Source organism: Podospora anserina, chromosome 7, assembly GCF_000226545.1.
Source record: "Podospora anserina S mat+ genomic DNA chromosome 7, supercontig 1".
Taxonomy (NCBI): domain Eukaryota; kingdom Fungi; phylum Ascomycota; class Sordariomycetes; order Sordariales; family Podosporaceae; genus Podospora; species Podospora anserina.
In genome coordinates, this window is record NW_001914854.1 from 1,593,405 (window position 1) to 1,615,975 (window position 22,571).

The 22,571-nt window shown below is 53.8% G+C and overlaps 7 protein-coding genes across 7 annotated transcripts, besides 3 other annotated features; 3 read left to right on the forward strand and 4 right to left on the reverse strand.

Annotated features, from left to right (window-relative positions):
- Window positions 1–132: 132 nt before the first annotated feature.
- On the reverse strand, window positions 133–2,823 carry PODANS_7_6430 (uncharacterized protein; the record flags this gene model as incomplete). Its single annotated transcript, XM_001907964.1, has 4 exons — window positions 133–475; window positions 541–1,798; window positions 1,847–2,617; window positions 2,679–2,823. 4 exons carry the CDS (start codon window positions 2,821–2,823, stop codon window positions 133–135), a joined length of 2,517 nt encoding a protein of 838 aa, XP_001907999.1.
- A 408-nt stretch (window positions 2,824–3,231) lies between these two features.
- On the forward strand, window positions 3,232–3,997 carry PODANS_7_6440 (uncharacterized protein; the record flags this gene model as incomplete). The annotated part of the gene is made up of 2 exons (XM_001907965.1): window positions 3,232–3,316; window positions 3,417–3,997. The coding sequence occupies 2 exons, from the start codon at window positions 3,232–3,234 to the stop codon at window positions 3,995–3,997; spliced, it is 666 nt and encodes a 221-aa protein (XP_001908000.1).
- Window positions 3,998–4,360: 363 nt separating this feature from the next.
- On the reverse strand, window positions 4,361–5,996 carry PODANS_7_6450 (uncharacterized protein; the record flags this gene model as incomplete). Its single annotated transcript, XM_001907966.1, has 2 exons — window positions 4,361–5,273; window positions 5,326–5,996. The coding sequence occupies 2 exons, from the start codon at window positions 5,994–5,996 to the stop codon at window positions 4,361–4,363; spliced, it is 1,584 nt and encodes a 527-aa protein (XP_001908001.1).
- Window positions 5,997–8,431: 2,435 nt separating this feature from the next.
- PODANS_7_6460 (uncharacterized protein) lies at window positions 8,432–11,223 on the forward strand (the record flags this gene model as incomplete). Its single annotated transcript, XM_001907967.1, has 4 exons — window positions 8,432–8,448; window positions 8,534–8,835; window positions 8,889–9,397; window positions 9,451–11,223. The coding sequence occupies 4 exons, from the start codon at window positions 8,432–8,434 to the stop codon at window positions 11,221–11,223; spliced, it is 2,601 nt and encodes an 866-aa protein (XP_001908002.1).
- A 1,044-nt stretch (window positions 11,224–12,267) lies between these two features.
- PODANS_7_6470 (uncharacterized protein) lies at window positions 12,268–15,267 on the forward strand (the record flags this gene model as incomplete). The annotated part of the gene is made up of 1 exon (XM_001907968.1): window positions 12,268–15,267. One exon carries the CDS (start codon window positions 12,268–12,270, stop codon window positions 15,265–15,267), a length of 3,000 nt encoding a protein of 999 aa, XP_001908003.1.
- Window positions 15,268–15,529: 262 nt separating this feature from the next.
- Window positions 15,530–15,548: a sequence feature (primer 7G13B).
- Window positions 15,549–15,609: 61 nt separating this feature from the next.
- Window positions 15,610–15,654: an STS (microsatellite 7G13).
- A 110-nt stretch (window positions 15,655–15,764) lies between these two features.
- Window positions 15,765–15,783: a sequence feature (primer 7G13A).
- Window positions 15,784–15,955: 172 nt separating this feature from the next.
- PODANS_7_6480 (uncharacterized protein) lies at window positions 15,956–16,536 on the reverse strand (the record flags this gene model as incomplete). Its single annotated transcript, XM_001907969.1, has 2 exons — window positions 15,956–16,359; window positions 16,449–16,536. 2 exons carry the CDS (start codon window positions 16,534–16,536, stop codon window positions 15,956–15,958), a joined length of 492 nt encoding a protein of 163 aa, XP_001908004.1.
- Window positions 16,537–17,160: 624 nt separating this feature from the next.
- Window positions 17,161–20,154, reverse strand: PODANS_7_6490 (uncharacterized protein; the record flags this gene model as incomplete). Its single annotated transcript, XM_001907970.1, has 2 exons — window positions 17,161–17,937; window positions 17,992–20,154. The coding sequence occupies 2 exons, from the start codon at window positions 20,152–20,154 to the stop codon at window positions 17,161–17,163; spliced, it is 2,940 nt and encodes a 979-aa protein (XP_001908005.1).
- Window positions 20,155–22,571: the final 2,417 nt, after the last annotated feature.

Genomic DNA, 22,571 nt, shown 5'->3' on the forward strand with positions numbered 1-22,571 from the left:
GGGGCCTATTTTCATAGAGCAGCAGCTTCTTGGAATTTCTACAAAAAGCCTTCACTTTCTAAGTCTTGACACAACGAAAACAACATTTCCTCCTACGGGGTATTCAAATACTCAAATCTAACCCCTTATCCTTTACCTCCCCCTCCCACCAAAAACCTGCCCCCCAACCCGCTCAATCTCCCTCCCCTCGTTCGTCCCCCGTCCCGCCGCCTCCAGCAACCTCAACCACGCGTCCCCATCCTTCAACTTGACCGCCTCCTCCGCCGCCCTGACCCTCATCCCGCACTTCTCATACATGGTAATCGTAGCCCCCTGCTCCAACCCCGTGCACTTCGGCACAAAAACCGCCGCCAGCCTGGGATTGCCCGCCTGGAGGCACTGGTTGAAGAACGGCTCCCACCCAATCGGGCTCTTTCGCTGTTTAGAAATCTCCTCAATCTCGTTCCAGTCTCTTTTTGCTACCAGGGCCTGAAGTCTATTGTTACCCTGGTGTTAGTATCTGCAGATGAACAGCGGGAAAAAGAGGGGAGAAACACATACCTAACCCACCACGCCACCCTCTCCGGCACTTTGAACTCCCCCTGTATCTTCTTCGCCCTGCCACTGTACCCCAACCGGTAGAGCTTAAACATTGTCTGGTTTACGCTCAAGCCCGTAAAGTTATCACCCAGGTCACGGTCGAACCCCTCTTGCATTCTCAGCAGCAAATTCGCTTCCCTCACCGCACCGATCTCGAATGCGTTCTCCTTGGGGTTATCAGCCAGCAACTTCGCCGCCAAGGCCAACTTATCACCCGCGGTCCTGCTCTCCGGTTGACGTAGCGCCTCCCTCACAAACACCGCCGCGCCGTCGATACGACGATCGTCTTGATAGTAGAGGTCTTTCAGCATGGCTGTGTCCTCGTGGCCGTCACCGTCTCCCTCGTGAGCAGCTGCTTCAACCAGGGCGGTGGCGGTAGGGCGGGAGTTGATCACGCGGAAAAACGACGCGAGGGGGAGTTTGCGGCGGAGTTGGTGGAGGACAAAGTAGATGAGGTCTGTGTCGCCTGATTCGATTGCTTTGTCTAGGGCGAGCTCGTCTTCTTCCATGGAGAGAAGTAGAGGGACTTGTCTACCTGCTCGGGGCTCGTGGTTAAGCAGTTCGGTAGCTAGACGACCCCTTCCCTCTTCGTAGGCGGCTCTGGCGATGGCTTCGAACGAGATGCCCGGTTTGCCGGAGAGCTTTTCGACTATTTTGCGGCAGGCGGTGTCGTCGTCTTCGGAGCCGAGGCGGACTTTGGCTGACGCCCAGTGGACGTAGATTTTGTCGGTGGGGAGGCGGAGGTAGGATGCTATGCGGAGAGCGAGAAGGTATTCATGGCGGTTGAGGAGACGGGTGATGAGTCCCGAGGGCGAGAGGCGTTGGTATTGTTCGTAGGACAAGGGGAGGCCGATTTTGTAGTTGCGTACAGCATTGAGAACGCGGAGGGTCTCGCACATGTCGACAAAGTCGTCGCTGTTGTAGATATCAAGAACGGATTTGCCAAAGGAAGCGGCTTTGAGGAGTTGCTTTTGCCAATGTTCACTGAATTCTTGACCGGCAGCGTTGACGCATTTGTCCACTGCTTCGACAAGGTGAGGACGTATGAGCTGGACGTTGTCGTCGGCCTTTGGGGACTGCATTTCGAGCTGCTCGACGGCATCTAGGAGGATGGATGCCGGCGAGTCTGAGCCCAGTTTGAACACCTCTTCCGTGTCCTCTGGCACTTTTTGAAGGAAATCACATCTATCATTGGCAATGATCCTTACACCATCATAGTCTGTCATTCATTAGCATACGATGAGGGCTGATCTTTAAGGCTACTCACCAGGTAACAGATGGACACGGCCACTGTCGTAATAGAACTTGGCCGATGACCCATATGGACCAACGAGATGGACCTCGTCTTCCCAAGCGATGACAACAGCGTCTTTACCACACCACTCGACGTATTTTGGTGGGATCTTGGATTTGGAGTCATGCTCGCTCAGGTTCTCCTCAAAAGTGCTGTTGATAACGTATACTCTGCCGGCCTTGGTGTATAAGGCGACAAACTTTCCGTTTGGCGATACAGTGATATGAGTGAAGGGTCCTTGATCCAGGCCTCGATCTTCACAAGCTGTGGCATCGGAAACATAGATAGTTTGGCCAATGCTCAACAGCACTTCGACAGACCGAGAGTTGGTATATGACGGCGGTATAAGACTCCACGAGTGAACCTCTCCCTCGGGAGGTGGTGCAAGAAGCTTCGGCCGAGGCTCGCTATATGATGAGACTGAGACGAGAGAGTTGTTGTTCAACAGCGCAACCAGCCCATGGGCATAGAATCGGCATGACTTGACACCCGAATCCTCAGCACCATTTCCCAGAGAGAACTGTGTAAACTCTCCCTGTAAATCAAAGTAACATCTCACAGTACCGTCGGCGGTGACGACCAGCAACTTCTCATCCTCAGACCAGCCAAGGCCCTTGATAGAGCCGCTGTCCCATGGGATAGAGAGTATGGGCTCACCCCCAGCGCAGCTGTAAATGTCGATGCTTGGTTTGGATGTTCTTGTGGGCTGGTAAGCTACCAGTTTGCCTTCATCACGATATAAAGCTGTCGGGTGTCAACATCAATGAACGGAAACCGGGGAAACGCGGGTTGCATCCACACTCACCTATAGCACCGCTATAAGGTGCACCAGCGACGATGTAGTTGTCAAGGTCCAGATCCTGATCAAAAACCTGGGTATACAGCTGAACCTTGCGGTAAAAAGACGGGCCAAGCTGTTCCCAGCCTGCAGTTGGATGAGCGACGTCCATCTTTTGTCATCTCCCCATATTTGGTCTCTGTGGATGTTGTTTGGTGATGGATAGTGCGGATATCCCAGCAGCTCACTGAAGCTCGGGGAGCTCACCGGCCGTGACGCCGCCAGCCCACCCGCCCAGGCTCCAACTGTGAGCTGGCCCGGCTGACCCCAAAATCCACACTGTGCGCCTCCTGCCGTTTGGACAAATGAGGCAACCCCAACCCCCAAGCTTGACAAAACCCCTGTCACAATGGCGGGGTTCCAGCTGTAAGCTCACCAGCTCACGTTGTTTAACTCACTGCATTGTTGCCCGACTTTAAACTCTCGGGCATCTTGCTTTCCGTTGCTTTAAACTTGTTTCTCTTCGTTCTTGTCTTTGTCGGGTAATACTTCCTTCCATCTATCATCCCATCCCCCCACCATGCAAAACTGGCGAACAGAATACATCACCGGAATCAAGGATGCCGAGAAGCAACATCCCGTCAACCGGGAGCTAATCGCAGCATGTCAGTTTTATCCACCCACAAGACCGACAACACCACCAACCCCGCTATCACCACCTCCTCTCCCCTCCCCTCCCAACTAACCTCCCTCCTTCTCTCTCAGACTCCCAACTCTGCGACCGCCTCTCCACCCTCGAAGCCGAAAAAGCCCTCCTCCAATCTCAACTCCAACTCCAACTCCAACAACAACAACAACAACCCCCTCCTTCCTCCTCCCGCAAAACCACCACCACCACCCCCCCTCCAACCTCCTCCCCCTCTTCCGACGATACCAACGCAACCATTACCCGCCTCCGCCTCGACCTAACCGAAGCCCTCCGCTCCAAATCCCAATTCCAATCCCGCCTCGCAAAATCCGACGATGAGCTCGCCCGCCTCCGCGCAAAAACCACCTCCGATTCCAAAGCCCTCGCAGACCTGACCGCCCAAGCCCGGACACTATCCCGCAAACTCCGTGACCGAGAAGAAGAACTCCGCGCGAAAAATAAGCTCGTCGCCGACGTCCAAGATGAGCTCGCCGTGCTAAACATGCAGCTCGACCAGGTGGAAAAGCAGCGCGCAAAGAGAGAGGCCGAGTACAACCACCTCCTGAGCCGGTATATGGCGCGCGTGGAGCAGGAGACCGAGGCGATGAATCTGGAGCATGACAAACCTTCTTCTTCATCAACAAAACAGAAGAGGTGATTTTGCGCGGTGGCAAAGCAATGTTGGCATCAGCCATATTCACTGGTATACTTGTGAAATGTATGGGGATATCTGAACAGAAAAGGTACGTATGCTATACATGCGGTTTCAGTCGCTCGCGCTATTTCTTCCCTTCTTTTCCGCTTCCTCTCTTTCTCCTCCCTTTTTATACATGAAAAACAATCCTGACAAGCCATACTCGTGCAAAGTATTCAACGCTTTCAACCTAAACCCAACAAACAGACCATATAACCATCCTCCATTTCCATCCTAGCACCGCGCTTTTTAGAAACGCTCAACGTTTTCAAAAAACAAAAACGCTCCTTGTCCTAACAGAAACAAAAGAAAAAAGAGACAGGAAAATTACTTCCTCGTCGAAATACAATACGTCCCCGCCGCCCCCGTCCAGCTGACGTACTCCTCCGGGTACGTCAAATGCTCCACATCCAAGATCGACGAAGCGACATCGTTCTCAGCCAGCTTGTTGTCGTGCACAAACGTCTTGAGCGACACAATCTTGCATCCAATCTTGAGGTCGAGAAACATGTTGACGAGGTTGTCGTTGAGCTGCGAGGTGAAGGCCTGATTGTTCACCAGCACCACGTCGGCCCGCTTAAGGGACTCGAGGATCGGTTCGTTCTTACGGAAATCGCCCCTCTCGAGGTGGACCTTTCCGGGCGCTACCCCCCACAGCCGGCAGCGGGCGGCGAATTCCCTTTTCTGCGCGTCGGCGAGGTTGCAGGCGTTTTCCATCATTTCGCACCCCCAACTTTCGCAGCCTATTTCGAGGGCTGCTTGGAGCACGACGTTGCCAACGCCGGATCCCAAATCGACAAAAACCATGTCCGAGGTCAGTTGGGTGCGCTCGAAAATGTCCGAGATGAAGGGGTGGAGGAGCTCGCCGTAGACGTTGTCGGTGCCGTTTTCGTACTTGGCGAGGAGCTCGACTTTGGGGGCTACGGTGCGGTCGTATACCTGGTCTAGGATGAAGGCGACGAGTTCCTGCGGGACTCCTCGCATGTTTTCTAGGTTCTTGGCGATCACACCTTTGCGCTGGAGGGCGAACAGACTTTCGCTATATTCTTTGAGCGCTTCTTTGAAACCCTTGCCGTCGTTTAGATTTTTGCAGCGTTCTAACCGGCGGTAGATGCCGGAGTTTTGGTCTAGAAACGGGCGGGCTTCCTCTTCGGAGAGGTAGATGGATGCGACGTGGCGGACAACGGTCAGGATGTCTTGAGCGCCTTCGATCTTGTCTTTACCTTTTACCAGTTCGTATCTGTGGAAGAGGTGGACTGTTAGCTTTTTTCAATGCGCGCATATAGACTTGCACCTTTGTCGAGAACAAAAGATGGCAGTTGTAGAAGGTAGACATTAATATAGAACAAGCGTACTTCTCCCTATGGTTCGAGCCCGGGTAGCGCAACCGGACGCCTACCTCATCTCTTGACAGTCCCATAACCGGTTGGCACTTTTCGCTGAGGCTGGCGACTTCGACGGCGTGAATTATTGGCAGCAACTCGCCTTCGGACTCCCTGTCGCCCTTCCACATCTTTGGGTGGCGGACCCGGCGGTTGGGGTCATGTCGTCGCAGCTGTTCGAGACGCTTGAGGCGCTTTCGTGGGTCGAGCTGGTCTTGCCAGTCGTCGTCGGAGGCCGAGTCAGAATCGGAGTCTGAGTCGAAGGACGGGGAGGCGGGGGAGTGGCTGGCTCGAGGTCGCTTTCGGCTGTTGCTGGATGTAGAGGAGGAAGGGGCTTTCAGGGCGGAGGATGGGTCGAGGTAGCGGGAGGAGCCAATTTGGGACTTGCGGGCGGAGGGCGGGAGGGGGGATGCGCGAAGTGTTGAGGTTGTGGAGGGGGATGCGCGCACCGAGGAGGGGATTCGGGAGGTGGAGGGGGGGGCGGAGGTAGGTTTTGGCTTGGGTTTTTCGGGGAGGGTCTTCTTTACGGCGCGGACTTCGGTTTTTACTTTGAATTTTGATTTTTGGTTGAAGATACTCATCTTCGGGGTGGGACACGCTGGTGAGGCTTCGGGGGCCGAGAGAAGGGGGGGGGGGGGTTTGTTGGTAAAGTGGAGAAGCAGGGGGTATATGAGGGCGGTTTTGACCAAGAGTAGGGGGAGGAGGGTTGGGCGTAGAGTGGTGGTTGGAGGGGATCGCAGGTGAAGCTGTATGGAATGGGATCTGGGAACGGAACGGGAGCGACGACGCGTGGCGCTGGCGCGATGGGAATATCGCTGTCGCAAGTATGAAAGACCGCTGTGAAGACGTCTTAGGTAGTTGGGCTATATGAAGAGTGTCCGCCAAGGGTATAGTCGTCTTGTGGTACCGTATAGTCAGGAGAGGGGTCGTTGCTGGACGTGGGTTGCGCTGGTGGTGAGACACAGGTGTGGGAGGATTTCAGCTCGGTGAGGCGGCAGCGCTCATTTTCTCCCCGCTGAGCGTCAAGGCAAGGCGGCTTTGGCAGCTGCCGGCTCGCAGAAAGGCCGCGCTAGCGACCCTGCACTGTGGTGCCATTTCTCGAAGTCATGTGACTCGACTTGGCGGGACAGATGCGAGTGGGGCAGGCGATAACGAGATAAGATGATATCGTCCGATAAGGAGCACCGATACGGATACAACCTCTCAGATTCCTGTGTAAGTGGACGGTTGGCCTCCTTGTATTATCTCAGAGTACAGCACTGCAGTTTTGAGGCATGCTGATTGTACAAAGTCTCACACACGAGCCACACGAGCCTGCTATGGTCTCAGTGTGAGGACCCTGTGTATCACCACGGAGCTTACGACGGACTCTCATGGAGATGACCATCTGTCTGCTTCTCAGACCACCACACTGGAGGCCCCTTGGTACTCTGAAAGAGTGAGATAGAGCATCTCAACGGCCCTCGAAGCAATTGAAACTGAATAGACGTGACACGAATCACATGCTCACGTGTAAAAAAGATTGTTCTGGTCCGTTCTACTGTATCCAGCTGGTTGGGATCACTGATCTACCGGTCTGTGAAGATTTATCCGATCGAAATTGAGGGAATCCAACAAAGGACATTCGCTCGTGATTGGGAAGCTTGAAGTGCATGCTCGGGGCAGGGGGTGAGGGGAGAAATCGTCTCGTCAGGCGACGAGAACAAGCGGCTGCCCACGCCTCTAGCTCTTGAAGCTCAGGCAAATTAGCTTGAAGGTGGAAATTCGTGGCCAGCAGAAACTGGGATCTTGTACAACAGCAAAAGGTGATGGTAGTGGCTGTCAACGCTGTCAAGAAATTGGTGCAATGCCAAGGCCCACATCTATGACGTCATGGATCGCAACGTCCTTCGTTTGCAGCCACAACGTCGCGAGACTGTTGCTTTGTGCTTCAAAGCCCAACCGTTACGTCAATCTCCCCATTTCCGGGGTGTTTGTCCGCAGTGGATTCTGGAGCTGGTTTTACACACGTGTGTGTGGAGGAGGAGAGCTGTCATCAAAATCCCTGAATGCTCGCCATCTCCACCGAGGAATATTCACAAGATTAACAGTCGCATTGCAGATCTGAAGCAGTCACAATGGGTAGATGGCAGACATGTTCCACACCTCACACGGCGGTCGGCACGCGGGAAGCCGATTCGTTTTATGGGAACCGGCCGCCAAGATGGGTTCAGAATCGGCCAGGTGGTTCAGGGCCATCGAATCAGGGCGGTGGGATCTGGAGAGCTTTGTTTGGGATGACAACAGCCATGGCCCGAAGCTGGAGCTGTGACGCATGCATTGAATCGCGGGAAGAGCTCGAATCCATGCTGGGCCAGAACCCCTGCCGGTGATCTGCCAGCTTCATTGCAGTGTTTCTCACTCTCTCCTCTGTGAGCTGCATGCTCGTGGTGCCGTGTCGTGTAAGGGTTGCAGCTGCTGGCTATTTGCTCTATGCCCCATTGAGGGAAAGGACCAGTCAAACTGGGTGACTGGCTGTGGCTCGACGATTTAGGCAGGATCAAGGAAGCCGTCTGTATCTCTCTCCTTCCTTTTGGTATGACGCATTCAATCATTTCACAAGTGCTCCCCACGCTGCAACGTCACTTCTTGGTCCCTCCTGGTCTTGTCCTCTCTTTTCTTGCTTACTGGTATTAAACGGCCTCCCACCGTCACCCGTGATCATACACCGGTCATCCTCTAAAACCTCGTTACTTCCCAGACCTTGTCTGCATATTCCACTTTACCTCGAGACACACGACTCGCAGCATTCGATACCCCGATACCCCGCCCACAGTTTAGTTGTCGTTTTTTTTTTTTTTGAGATACCCCCAGGACTCTACTAGTGATACCCTGTTTCCTATCAGCCAGCCCCCAGATCCAACCGTCATGGCTACCAACGGCGCAGCGAAGGTCAACAGACCAACCAACACTAAGGAGAAGGAGGCCGATGTCAACCGCAAGCTTCAGTTCTACGGTATTGCCAGTGCCTTCCAGAATGGCAAGGTGCCATCGGTATGTTTGCTTCTCAGCAACAATCTCTCGTTTGCCTCTGTCTCTAACAATGCCTCCAGAACGACCAAATCGATGTCGCCCTGAGCAGCTTCCTCGAGTCTAAGGCGCTCTCGAACCCCTCATCCAAGTTGTCTGGCGAAGGAAAGGCGCTCGTTGCTGATTTCAGAGAAGTGGTGAAGCAAGCAAAGAACCTCCTTCTGTCCAAGAACGAGGGCAACCTGCTTCAGGATTTCATCTGGCAAACACAGCAATTCGACCCCAAAACCGTCAATGTTCCTGGTGCTCCCGTTGACAAGGACACGGCGCAGCAACATGGTAACCAGGCTCTTGAGGGTTTCCGCACTCTCGGAACCCTGATCATCACCAATGGCCAGTTCCGCAAGCTTCGTAAGTTGTCTTTCTTCTGGAAGGGACCAGTCATCATGCTAACTCATGCCCAGTCAAGGACGCTACTATCCTTCTCCGCGATATGGCTGGTGACGCCGCCACCAATGCGGCTGCCCGCGTTAAGCCTTCACATGAGGATCTTAACCAGATCGACACTCCGGCTGCGGACAACACCTGGCACGAGGCCCCCGATTTCAAGCAAGGCAAGGAGGAGATGAAGAACAAGTTGGGCAGCTACTACAAGGGTAATCCCAAGGAGGATGCGAAGGCTGTTGCTGCCGAGGGCACCTCCACTGCCCATCCCACTGGATCCTCTGACCCCAGAGATTTGGCTGGCACTGCGGCTCGCGAGCAGGCTCATGGCGGATCAACCGGCATCAATGCTGTCGGTGGTGCCCAGGCCGCCGCTAATGCCGCAAAGCGCCAGCTCGATGCCAACCTTGACCAGGAGGCCAAGGACAAGGCCAAGGCGAAGAAGGACGAGTATCGTGCCCGTACTAAGGATTACTTCTCCAAGAAGATGCCCCAGGAGCGCCGCGAGCAGACCATCTGGCGTCTCAAGGTAAGTCCTGTTGAACACCATTTTTGTTTCTTCCGTTCTAACATTGTCTGCAGAAAATGGTTCTGGAGTGCCAGCAGCATCCCGATTATCACGCCGCCATCACCACCTTGTTGAACCTTGCTGAAATGTACGGTGATCATGCCAACCGGTTGGCCAAGGGCGGCACTGGTACTGTCAAGGAGACCCGCACTGGTTTGGCCCAGGCCGAGGGCGACCTCAAGACTTTGATCGAGCGCTTTGCCAACGGCACTTCCACTGACGACCTTTGGGCCTCGATCAATGCCATCTATGAGGACGCCGACCGGGATCCTGAGCTCAAGGGCTGGTTCAGGTCCTTGAACGTCTACATCCGCCGCTGCCTCCAGGAGCAAGGCTACATTCTCGACGACGATTCCAACGTTCAGTGGAACGCCCTCTACGACCAGGGCAACTACCTTCTCCGCACCAAGTACCGCGTCCACACCGATCGCATTGTCGATGAGATCAAGTTCTTGGGTGACCAGTTTGATCAGGACCCCCAGAACAAGGCTTTCGCCAACTCGTTGACCAAGCTCTTCACCGAGCTCGGCAATGATGAAAATGGCAAGCCCACCTTCAAGCCCCATCTGGTCAAGGATCTTACCGATGTCATCCTCCCAGCCATGTTTGAGAAGATCGCATATATCCCTGTGCCACGCATAGAGTACTCTGACCATCAGATTGATGCGGTCATTGAGAACCTTGTTCTTGAGAGCGACAACTTCATGCCCAACATTCTCGAGATTGCTAGTGAGAACTACATGCGGTTTGGGCGCAAGAATTTGAGCAACAAGAGCAAGCACTCGATCGATATCAAGGTTGCCGGAGTCCAGATGGATTTGCGCGATGTCAGCTACTACATCAAGCGCAAGCAGGGCTTCCCCTCCCTCACCGACACGGGTGTGGCTAATATCCTGCTCGCCGGCGATGGGTTCAGCTTTCGTATGAAGATGGCTACCCCCGACGAGCGGGATTCGCAGAACTTTTTCAAGATTGACAAGGTGGATGTTGATGTCAAGAACCTGCACATCAAGCTGTCCAAGTCTAACCACAAGCTTCTGTTCGGCCTCTTCAAGCCCATCATGCTCAAGGTCCTCCGCCCTGGTCTGCAGAAGGCTTTGGAGAAGGCCATCAAGGACCAGGCGGTCAAGCTAGATAGAATTCTCTTTCAGATCAAGCAGGAGGCCGACCGTGCCATGGATCAGGCCCGTGAGGATCCCGAGAATGTTCCCAACATTTACAACCGCTACGTCACTGCGGCCCAGAAGCAGATTCTGCAGGGCAAGCAGAAGGCCGAAGCCGTTGCGGCTGACAAGAAGGTCAACTACGCCATCACCAAGGAGGACAGCATGTTCCCCAACATCCACCTTCCTGGCGGCATCAGCTCCAAGGCCACCGAGTACAAGGAGCTTGCCCGCAAGGGTGACAAGTGGGAGAGCCCTGTCTTTTCGATTGGCAGCGCCTCCAAGAGCCGTGACATCCCTCCCGCCCCTACCGTCACTCGCAAGCCGCACACCACCTCGGCTGACACTGCTGCTGCCCATGGCGGTGCTTATGCCGGTAATGACGGTGCTTATGCTGGCAACGGCGGTGCCTATACTGGTAACGGCGGTGCCTATGGTGGTAACGGCAGTGCTCATGCTGGCAATGGTGGCGCCTACTCCAACGGCGGTGCCTACTCCAACGGCGGCGCCTATGCCCATGGTGGTGCTCTTAATGGCAGCGCTCTCAATGGTGGCGCCCTCAAGGACAAGACCCAGCTTCCCCCAGCCGCTACCACGACTGCTCCCGCTGGTTATGCCGTTTAAGGAGGTGATGTGATTGTTTTTGTTGTGGAAAGAAAAAGTGAGTGGGCTTTTGGGATTATGATACCAGAGTGCAACAGGTTTTTCGGAAAAGGGAGTCGAGTTTTTTTTATACCCAGTTACAGTAATAATGAGCAGTTTCGATGGGGAGGATTGGTTTGGTTTGTGGAGGAGACAGACTGCGTTAATAACGAAGGGCTGGCCCAAGGAAATGAGGAGGGCTGGAAAGGTTAGGTTGTATGTGTCTTAAGTAGTGTATCCCCTATGTGGTAGCTCTTTTTCTTTTGACGCGTGATGAATACCACGATGAGTTCTTTTTTACTTGATGTCGTTTGAGATGTGTATTGTGAAGTTGTGATCTGTTGGAAATGATGACGTCTGAGAGCTATGCCGTCGATGATACTTGGGGTTAGGGTTATAGGTGCGCTGCTGCCTGTTGCTAGCTCGGGGAGGACCCAGGCAACGACCGGGTCTCATAACAAAGGTGTATACATGATCAGGGGGGGCCTGTGAGGTTGAAATCGCGATTCTTTCATCAAACATCAGTGGATGATAAGAGCTTTGAAATTCCGATCTGGAGTTGTTTTTGACGTCTTTCAACATCCAAAGAAGTTCGCACTTGACTTTCAATTCCGAACTTGGAGTGGCTCAAGGGAGGGGGGTGAAGCTCGCGCCAGCCAACTAACACCGACCGCGCTTTTTCCCTTTCTGGTCAATCTTGCCCATCGACACTTTATTTTATCTTCATCGACAAGAGAAACACTGGAAGAAAGTTTGCAAGAGATGGCGTCGCAGAGAAGACGAGAACACCGGCAGGGTCCCGACGCGGAGGCTGTCGAGGAGGACGAGGCGCAGTATGGGAGGGGTGGGATGAGCTTGGAGGAAGTTGATCAGCAGTACGTTCGTTCCCCCTTCTAACACATCAACCATGTTTTTTTTTTTTTTTTTTTTTGCTAATGTGTTGAGAGAAGTTTCCCCCACCGCCCGAAAAACGCGCACAAGACGCTGCCGTTTGCGGAGCTGTACAAGTCGTTGTTTAACCCGCTTATGGACTGCAAGCCCGGGTCGTCTGCTGCTGCTGGTGCAGCTGCTGCTGCTGTCCCGGGGAAAACAAGATTTGGAAAGGCGAAGAAGAAGACGGGCGGGGTGAACTACCACGAGCAGAGAAGGCACATCATCGAGCGGTTCATGAGCCAGTGGAGAAAGGAGGTGGGTGATGACTTCTACCCTGCCATGAGGCTGATCCTGCCTGACAAGGATCGGGACAGGGGGGTCTACGGGTTGAAGGAGAGCGGGATTGGGAAGATGCTGGTGAGGGTGATGAAGATTGGGAGGGATAGCGAGGATGGGTATTCTTTGCTTCATTGGAAGCTTCCGGGGGGTGGTGGGGGGAATCAGAGGTTTGGGGGAAAGGGGCAGCCAGGAACGGCGGGGGATTTTGCGGGACGGGTGCTGGAGGTTGTTGGGAAGAGGGCTATGAGGGGGACGCCGGGGGGGTGGACGATTGGGGAGGTTAATGTTTTGTTGGATCGGTTGGCTGGGGCTAGTGGGGAGGAGGAGCAGCTGCCGATTTTTGAGGAGATTTACAGGAATTGCTGTGCGGAGGAGGTGATGTGGCTGGTGAGGATTATACTGAAGGATATGAGGGTGGGCGCGACGGAGAGGACGTTTTTGGGGCTGTGGCATCCGGATGCGGAGGCGTTGTTTAGCGTTTCGAGTAGTTTGAGGAGGGTTTGCTGGGAGTTGTGGGATCCGGAGACGAGGTTGGAGCAGAAGGAAACCGGGGTGAGCTTGATGCAGTGTTTTCAGCCACAACTGGCGCAGTTTCAGATGACGACGGGGTTTGGGAAGCTGGTGCAGAATCTGGGGGTTACCGAGGAGGAGAAGGAGTTTTGGATTGAGGAGAAGCTGGATGGGGAGAGGATGCAGATGCATATGAAGGAGGATGAGACGGTGCCCGGGGGGTTTAGGTTTGCGTTTTGGTCCAGGAAGGCGAAGGATTACACGTATTTGTATGGGGAGGGGTTGGAGGATGATAACTCGGCGTTGACGAGGCATTTGAAGAATGCGTTTCATGACGGGGTGAGGGAGTTGATTTTGGATGGAGAGATGATTACGTGGGATCCGGAAATCGACAAGATTGTGCCGTTTGGCACGCTCAAGACGGCGGCGCTGGATCAGCAGAAGAATCCGTTTCAGAACGGGCCTCGACCTCTGTATCGGGTCTTTGATATTCTTCTTCTGAACAAGAAGCCTCTGGCGGACTACACCCTCCGGGACCGCCACGCTGCCCTAGAGGCAGCTGTCAGGGGCGAGCATCGCCGTCTCGAGATTCACCCCTACGAATCAGCCACAACACCAGACGCCATCGAGCCCTTCCTCCGCAGAGTCGTCGCCGAAGCCTCGGAAGGTCTCATCCTCAAGAACCCGCGCTCTCGCTACCAGCTCAACAGCCGCAACAACGACTGGATCAAGGTCAAACCCGAGTACATGTCCGAGTATGGCGAGTCCCTCGACTGCGTCATAATCGGCGGCTACTTCGGCTCCGGCCGTCGCGGAGGCATCCTCTCCAGCTTCCTCTGCGGCGTTCGCGTCAGCGAGAACCACGTCAGGTCCGGCGCTGCCCTCACCAGAGAGAAGTGTTTGAGCTTTTGCAAAGTAGGCGGCGGCCTCAAAGCAGAAGACTACGCCGAGATCAGACACCACACCGAGGGCAAATGGCAAGACTGGCAAGCGAGCAACCCGCCCACGGACTACATCGAGCTCGCGGGAGGGAAAATGCAATACGAAAAACCAGATGTATGGATCCGACCTAGTGAGTCGGTTGTCATGTCCATCAAGGCAGCCTCCATCGGCCCCTCCGACCAGTTCGCCATGGGCTGGACTCTACGCTTCCCTCGGTTCCGTAAGCTGAGACTGGACAAATCGTGGGACGAGGGCATGGACGCGAGCGATTTTGTTCTTCTCAAAGACAAAGTCAAGGAAGAAGAGAAGGAGCGAAAGGCGATGGAGATGGAGAGCAGAAAGCGCAAGCCAGCAAAGAGGTTGAAGAAGGAGTTGGTCATCGCGGGGACGGATCCGAATGCTGCGCCGGTTGAGTTCGCCGAGGGGGGGGATAATATCAAGGCCGAACCGATGAGCCAGGTTGCGTTTCCCCCCCCTCAGGCTAGAAGGAAGTCTGACAACCAACTGTTCCAGGGACTGGACTTTTGTGTATTGTCCGAGGCAGTCAAACCCCGCAAGATGTCCAAGCCTGATCTGGAAAAGTTGATCAAGGAGCATGGAGGGAGGATTCATCAACAAGTCGACAAGGGCGGGAACATGATCCTCCTCGCGGAGAAGAACGTCGTCCGAGTGGCGTCGCTGAAACGGGCCGGTGACGCGGATATTGTCAAGCCCAAATGGGTCTTTGACTGCCTTGCGCAGAATAATGGAGAGGGCTATCTCCTCCCGTTTGAGGAGGGGCACTTGTTTCATGCCACGGAGGAGATGGTGAAGTTGGCGGCGGAGAATACGGATCAGTATGGGGATTCGTATGTCAGGGATGTTACCCCTGATGAGCTGAGGGATATCATTGACGACATGCGCACCAAAGGGGGTGTTAAAGAGGAGGAGGATGCGTTTCATGATGACAGGACGGGGGAGTTTGATGCTGAGCACTTTTTGGATCAGCTGGAGGAGCGAGGGAGGGGTTTGGAGGGGTTGAAGAGTTTCTTGTTTAGACGGTGTAGGGTTTACTTCCCTGTTGCGGCGAAGGAGGAGGAGGAGGAGGAGAAGAGTGGGCCCTCAAGTACGGAGTTGAAGGCGGTGAAGCTGCAGAATGAGGTCAAGTTTGGGAACGGGACTGTGGTGGGGGGTCTGGATGATAAGGAGATCACGCATGTGGTGGTGGTCGGGGATGGGGAGAAAGAGAGGAAGGAGTTGGCGGCGAGCGTGAGGTATGAGGTTAGTTCGAGGAGGCATGTGCCGAGGATTGTGACGGGGAGGTGGGTAGAGGATTGTGTCAAGGAGGGGACGTTGGTTGATGAAGAGGGATATGCCCCTTGAGATGGGAGCTGATCCTCAATGAGTCTCGGTGGGGGCTTGTGTTTGTCATGGTGTTCTTGCAAAACTAGTATTAGACCTTTTAATCCAATGCTATTTCACAGCTTGATTTTTTCGTATAAGCTGAACAATGAGAAACCCAGACATAAGCCACATCATCCGCATCATATAGTATTAGCTCAGCCAGCAACACCCCCTTCCTTCATCCTTCATGCTATATCCAAATGCCCAATTTGATCATCAAACATCACTCTGCCATAATCACTCGACCCGTCTCATTCTCAAGCTCGGAACAAGAGAAGCCTCTATCAAAACACGCGGCAGTAAATTACAGATACAGATAGGTGTGTGTGTGTGTGTGTGTGTGTGTGTGTGTGTGTGTGTGTGGTGGGGTTTTTGAAGTTTGAATAATGTACATGTAATCGGGTGAAGTATAAGGGGGGCTGGCCAGGGTGGTGGGAGTAATCATCTCAGCGGGAGTGTGTTGTTGAGAAAATTGTCATCAAACCACGACAGCCTGTCCTTCTGTACTGCTGGATGACAGTCACAGACGGACATCTTGCGATGCCTGGCCAAATGTAGCCGCCCCATATACCTCCCCCCTCACCTCCGACCTCCCCTCTTGCCCCGTCCCCCCTCTCCCATTTTTGATCGTCGTCATCTCTCATCCATCTCCCTCCCACCAAACCCCTCAAAGAGCAGCCTTAACCTGCTGCACGCCCCCAGCACCACCCCCAACCGCAGCCGCAACATCCCCCAGCATAGGATCCTTATTCCCGCCCTCCTGCCCAGGAGCAGTCATAATCTCCCCGCCCAGCTCCCTCATCCTCTGCTCCGCCTCCATAGCCGCAAACTGCTGGTCCTCGCCGTACGCCAGAGCCCAGGGGACACCGACCAGTATCGCGCTCACGCTCAGCGCCCAGGCAGACCTCCCCGCAAAGGTCACGACAGATTTGATGGTCGAGGTGGTAGCCTCGTATTTGGCGTGCACCCAGGAGCGGGTGGTCGGGGGGATGATGTCTTTCAGGGCGGCGAGACGCTCGGCGAGGGTCTCGGCTGTGGGGTCGTAGTGGGAGTCGGTTGAGATTTCGGAGTCTGGACGACGACGAAGCGTCAGCGAGGGCACGTGGGAGGGCGGAAGCGGAGTGGGAAAGGGGAGGGAATGGGAAAGGGGAAGAACAAACCAGTATCAGTGAAATCCTCCTCGTCCTCATCAGGCCCGACCTGGGCGTGCTGGAAGTGCTCGTCCTCTACTTCTGTGAGTTGGACCATTTTGGCTTTATGTGGTCTATATGCCTTCCTTGTAGGAAAGAGAGAGAAGTGTTTCGATTTATAGGTTTGCGCAAAGAAAGGTTGCGCAAAAGAGCCGTCGATTGGTTGCTTGTTGCTGTGGTGGTGGTTGATGATGGAATACAACAAATAAATTCAAGGCGGGCGGCGGAAGCGGGACCAAAAGCTTTCTCTGCCGACCTTCTTTTTCGCACCAAAAAAGCACCAAGGATATGACGGACTTGCTCTGCTTGAAAAGTTGATGGGCTAAGCCTATTTCGGACTGGGCAAAGAAAATGTGGGGTAGCGGCCAATTGGGTGTTGTGTTTTCTTTGGTGAAGCTCAGCAACGGTTTTGTTCTCCGAGGGAAAATCTGGATTCTCTTTAAAGGCTTGATATTGATTGCCTTCCTGTCATCATTTATTCGTTCACAACGTCCTCAACTCATAAGGTATCTATTACACTATATTAACCATTATGTACCACTCCTACTTATCACCTCCGCTGTCTGATTATCCCCTTGCCCTCCCCTCCCAATCTCCCGTAAATACTTGGTCAAAAAAAGTATAGGCATTGCCAAAAGCAAAACAAAAAAGCCAAAACGCTACTGAAGCCTATCCATTCACTCTACCGGTTCAAGGTCCCTTCTACGAACCGGATGCGAGGCTTCGGTGGAGGCACTCTAGGGGTATCATCATCCTCGCTGTCGCTCTCCTCCGGTTCACGAGACATTCCCAGAGCCGCCTCTCGTCTCCTCCGCTCCGCTGCCGTCTCAGCCACCTCCTCACCCGCCCGACTGCCGCTAGGAACACCACGCAAAGCTTCCAATCTCCTCTTCTTTTCCACCTCCGTCTCGGAAGCTTCCTTGCTCGATGGTCTTGATCCACCGCTAGATCCGCTCGACCGCTCTGGCCCAGGGGAAGTCGCCTGCGGCTTTGAGCTGGCCCCGGCCGCAGGAGACGCCGAGTTCTTCCTGCTCGCCCCTGGCTGACCCGGAGCCGAGACCTTGATCTGTGGCTGGGTATCGCGCTTAGCAACTGTCTTGAGTTCCTGCGACGCCGACGACTTGTCAACAACATCGCGGCGTGTGTTCTTGTCCAGCTTCTGCATCTCCACGAGGAAATCCTCCTTCGTCATGCGGCGACCGACTCCACCAACAGTGAACCGGATATGCTTGTCGTCCTTTTCATCTTCCTCTTCTTCCGGAGTCTTCTTCTTCGCAGATGCCTCGCCAGCCTGCGATCGTCCAAACGCAGTACTAGCCCACCTGCTGAGATTGGGCCTCTGTGAGTGGCCCTGTGTTCCTTCTCCCGAAGGGCCTGCCTTGCCTTGATCGCCTTGAGACTTTGGCGTGGATAGGTCGTACTTCTTGACGACCTCGCCGTCTTCGTTTTCAACAATAATCTGCCAGTGGTGTTAACTCTTGGTTTTGATGTCAGATCACGCAGGTAAACTTACAGTTGTACCATATTGGAAAGCACGGGCCGGCTCGCCCTTCCGAGCTGTTTTTTCCTTCTCCTTTCTCTTGGCGAGTTCTTCCTCTCGCCAGTTGGCCACCCGGTGCTTCAGGGCATTGTAACTCCATCCCGAAGGTCCGGCCTCGGATTCCAACTTTGACTTCAGGTCCTTGGCATGTTCCGCAACGTTGTTACCGCTCTGCGATGGATGCACCGCCAGGACGTCGCCGTCGGCGTTCTCAATGATGATATTGTCACCTTCGTTGTACACTTCGATAGGATTGCGGTGCTCGTCTCCGGGAGTGCCCATGTTAGGCGAGCCAGCACGGGTAGAGTCGCCAGAAGCCTGATGATGTCGTTCATGCGGGGTGGGGGATCTCGCCGCACGCTCGTCGACGGGCGTGATCTGCATAGAGTCCTGTTGTGCGTCATGAGGTTGGGCAGGGCTTTGGGCTACGGGCGGGAGGGGTGTTTGTCCTTCACTCGGGGTGCGGCGTTGAGGGAAGATGGCTGATTGACTGATAGGTCCTCCTGGGCCAATTCCATCATCCCACATCTTTTTCCTCCGTTTCGCAGACCTGGACGACGGTCTACTGTTCTGACGACTGCCGCTCTGCTTCTCGTTGTTTTCGTCTTCCCGTACACGACGCAAGAAGTTATTTGGATAGCCGATAGGTGGCAACGTTCCTGGAGGATAATCCGGCATCTTGAGCTCTTCGCCATCTGTATCAGACATAGTTCTGGCTTGAGAGCGCGACGTTGATGTGATGCGAGGTAACCGCGACATCCAGGTAGGCCCATCCTCGTTGGCCTGTGTGTAAGACATGGTGATGCTGAGCGTGTTGATATGCTTGCCCAGAGTAAACACGGCAATCGAAGAGCCGTGCACAATGATGGAGGCAACAACAAGGAATGCAACAATGGGCCAGACAACTCTGATCAAATCGTAATGAGGCGATCCAGGATCGGGAAGCTTGGTTAACGGGACTGGACTTTCCGATTCAAGCTCTGCCCGAGCCAGCATGGCCACAAAAACAGCACCCACACCAATGGGGCCAAAGTGACCTGCAAAAAGCGCTTCACGCCACGTTTTGAGGTCGGGAATGATAGGTTTGAGAGCCATCATGATAGGGATTCGTCGGAACAGAATGACGAATACGGCGAGCACTACCAGCCTCCAGGCGTAGAGTCCAATGGCGTGATCGTTGAAATCTTCCCAGGGAATGATGGTTCCGAAGTAGATGAAGTAGGTCAAGTTGATCAGCAAATCGATAACGTTGGAGACGTGAGAGTCCTCGGTCTTTTGCGTAAACCAACCATCGTTTGAGAAGCCCACACCTGCTGCAAAGCCAACCAGCAAATCGTCGAGACCCAGGATACTGCCAGAGCCAGCAGCGAACAGCGCCAAAACGAAGTAAAATACCAAGAAGCTCTCCCTGTCGATCAGATCGTGCTTTTCTGCGTACTTGATGCCGTGACGGGCCATATATCCGATGATGAAACCGTAAATCGCACCAAAGATGCACTCATACAAGACGGTGTACAAGAACCAGTGCTTGAGAGCCACCTTGGCGTTCAGCTTGTCGTGAATCAGATATAATGCCAGGTAGACAAATGGGAAAGCCATGCCGTCGTTGCAGCCAGACTCTGCCGAGAGGAGATCTCTCAAATGCTTCGGCACCCTCTTGGCGAACTTGCCCTTGCCAACAACAGACGAGGCCAGAACTGGATCAGTAGCCGTGACACAGGCGGCCACCACCAGGCTTTCGATCCAGTTCAATGGTGGAACCAACCACATGATAAACACACTCGTGATGAGCCAGCCGAAGAGCATGACCGGGATAAGCAATAGGGTGACGGATTTCCAGTGTTTTTCCATGTAGAACTTGGGCAACTCGACGCCCACAGCGAAACATTGCACTACCAGAACGATTCGAGAAAACTCGATGGTGATGATATCGACGCTATCCCAGTCTTTCGTAGGATTTATGACATTGGCGACGTGAGGCCCAAAGATGATGCCGCATAGCGTAGCAACTGTGGCCTCGCCAATGTACATGCGCTCCTTGATGACGGAGGAGCATAGCATGAAAATGGTGGTGAAGCCTCCCAAAATGAGGTAAATCAGGTGTGGACCTGTGACCGAGAGGTGATCCCAGACCATCTTGAATGGCGGGTAGCCGACGACCGGCTAAAAGTCGACCGGGAATTCGTGATGTCGGAGGTGATGAAGATGTAAACCTCCACTGTATAGCAGTGTTGTTGATGAATTTGTTGTAGAGAGCGAGGTGAACTCAATGACCTCAGCGGTTCATAAGTCACGAGCTGCCGAACAGACGCGGTTGTTGCTCGTCGTTTCTAGGACTGAGGCGGTTAGATTTGACTCGTCCAAGCACAGGCCAAAATATGAGCTAGGTCAAAAGAGCGAGTAACCTTGCGAGTCGATGGCTTGTCCGGCGCGTCTGGGGCGTCTTGTAGTAGGATGACAGAAGAAGGTGTAAAAAAGAAAACAAAAAACAACTTTTCCTCTTTTCCTCGTTGCCTTGGCGGCACGGTCAAAGTCAATAGCCACGCTCGGAAGCTGGGAAAGAGGGTCCAGGTCCAGCCGACGAGGGATCGAAGGTTTGGAAGGAGCGTAATCAAGTCGAAAACGGCGACCAGACGTTGAGAGAGCGATCCAATGCGCTTTGGGGTATCGGTAAAAGTATTTATGAACTGAAGAGAACGAACAGCACCCATGGCTTAGCTTTATAGTCTATCCAACCCAGAAGACACTTGCTCAAATCTTGGGGATAGCCTACCAGGATCCTTGCCACGCAGCTTACTAGTGCCGGGTTGTGGTTATGGATGTGGCGGTTTGTTCTTTTTTGGTGGGCCCTCAAGGTTCCAACAAATCAACCACACTTCGGGCAATCGGCTACAAAGCTACCCTGTGTATGATGTCGTCCATCCCAGCTATCACAAGCTGCGGCATCTGCGTCATAGAAGCATTGAACAGTCACCAAAAGAGCCCAAGTTTTGGACATAAATAAAGAGAGAGCGGAATCCCCGATGCCCTTCAGCGAGTTTGATCTGGTGTAAGCCCGGAGTGTAACAACGGACCAGATGTCGATTGCTTCTCATCCGAGATTTCGCTCGGGCGCATTCAAACTCACAAGTGGCTTACTCACAGCCCTACCCATACCAACCAAGTGTCTCAATCCCCCTCGATAACCCGCCGTTGACTGCTGTGTGACCTCCGTCCGCGGCGCCGCAGGCGGAAGACGATTTCGAAAGTTGCCAATTACAGAAACACCTGCATCCTAAGCGTCGGGCTCCAATTCCAGCAGGTTGGTGAGATGTCTCAGGATTTAGGCGAAGTCATTCGCATCCAGCAGCAGCCGAAGCTGCAGAATTCCGGTGACGGCTGGGCATTTCTGTCGTCGTCGTCGTGGAACCCTTTCCGCCAAGTTGTGCCCAGGGATGCCCAGCCCTCGCTCAACGAACCATCTTTCAGAAGAAAAGGCTTGAGTGGTCTTAGCTTTTGCTTGTCCACGGGCAAGCTCTTTTGCCAATGCTGAGCATGCTTGGCTCTTCCCTGCCTGCCAAGAACAAAGAACAGATCAACAACCACAGAGCAAAAGATCACGAGAAGAACGCCTTTCGAGACGGTTTGCATGTAAATGCGGAAATGGCGGTGTCGGCACTGGTTGTAGTTGAATTCTGGAAGCAGGTCACAAGGTCATGGCTGGTGCGGAGAAAATCCAATTGTCCAACCACAACCCATGATGTGGATGAAGGTGCATGCACAGACCACATCTTATTATCCCGACGTTCTAAGACTTCAAACCCTCACTCACTGTTTCGAAAAATTTGTATGTACGGTTCTTGAGCCATTGCTTCCATTGGTGAATGTCTTGCCGTGATGGGTGTAAGAGAAATCCAGGTGTGAGAAGAAACATGTGGCTTCTAATCTAGTAGAGCATGTTTGACTCAGTTTGCTATCACCATTGTTGGGGTCTGAATGTCGTATTACCGATGGGGAATGGTGATTTGGGGCTGATGGAGCTGAATGATAAGGGTGGAGCATTGAGGCTGGTATCTTTGGACTTGAAGAATACGAACACTGGGCTTTGTGTACTCGGACTCCAATTTGAGAAGACGAGGGTTACCGGTGAAATAAGGGTTAGGGTTATAGTGCACAAGTTGGCTGTTGCACAAACACAAGATTGTTCCCCTGGGTAAGTGGGGCCGGGCCCTGATCTTGTGCGCACGAGCAGCCCCCCGCGTTTGCAAGTCAGCGCTTTTCCAAGACGCGAAGCGCCAAAGCGAGACGCGCTCCGGAAGGAAAGGCTGATCCGCGTGCCTTCCATCCAATACCAAGCCCAAATGGAGCAGCCCCAGACATTTTGAACCTGGATTTTCAGACACGACTTTGCCCTGAGTGGCTTCGCTCTGTATATGCCTGGTCTTACCAGTCATCTCCTCCATCGAGCACTCCCAACCCTCGAGAGGAATCCCGTATTGTCCGCACGTTGTGTCCCGAAGTTTCGGGCCTATGTGCACTCGGCTCGGCTGACCACTCAACAACCTCGCCCTCCG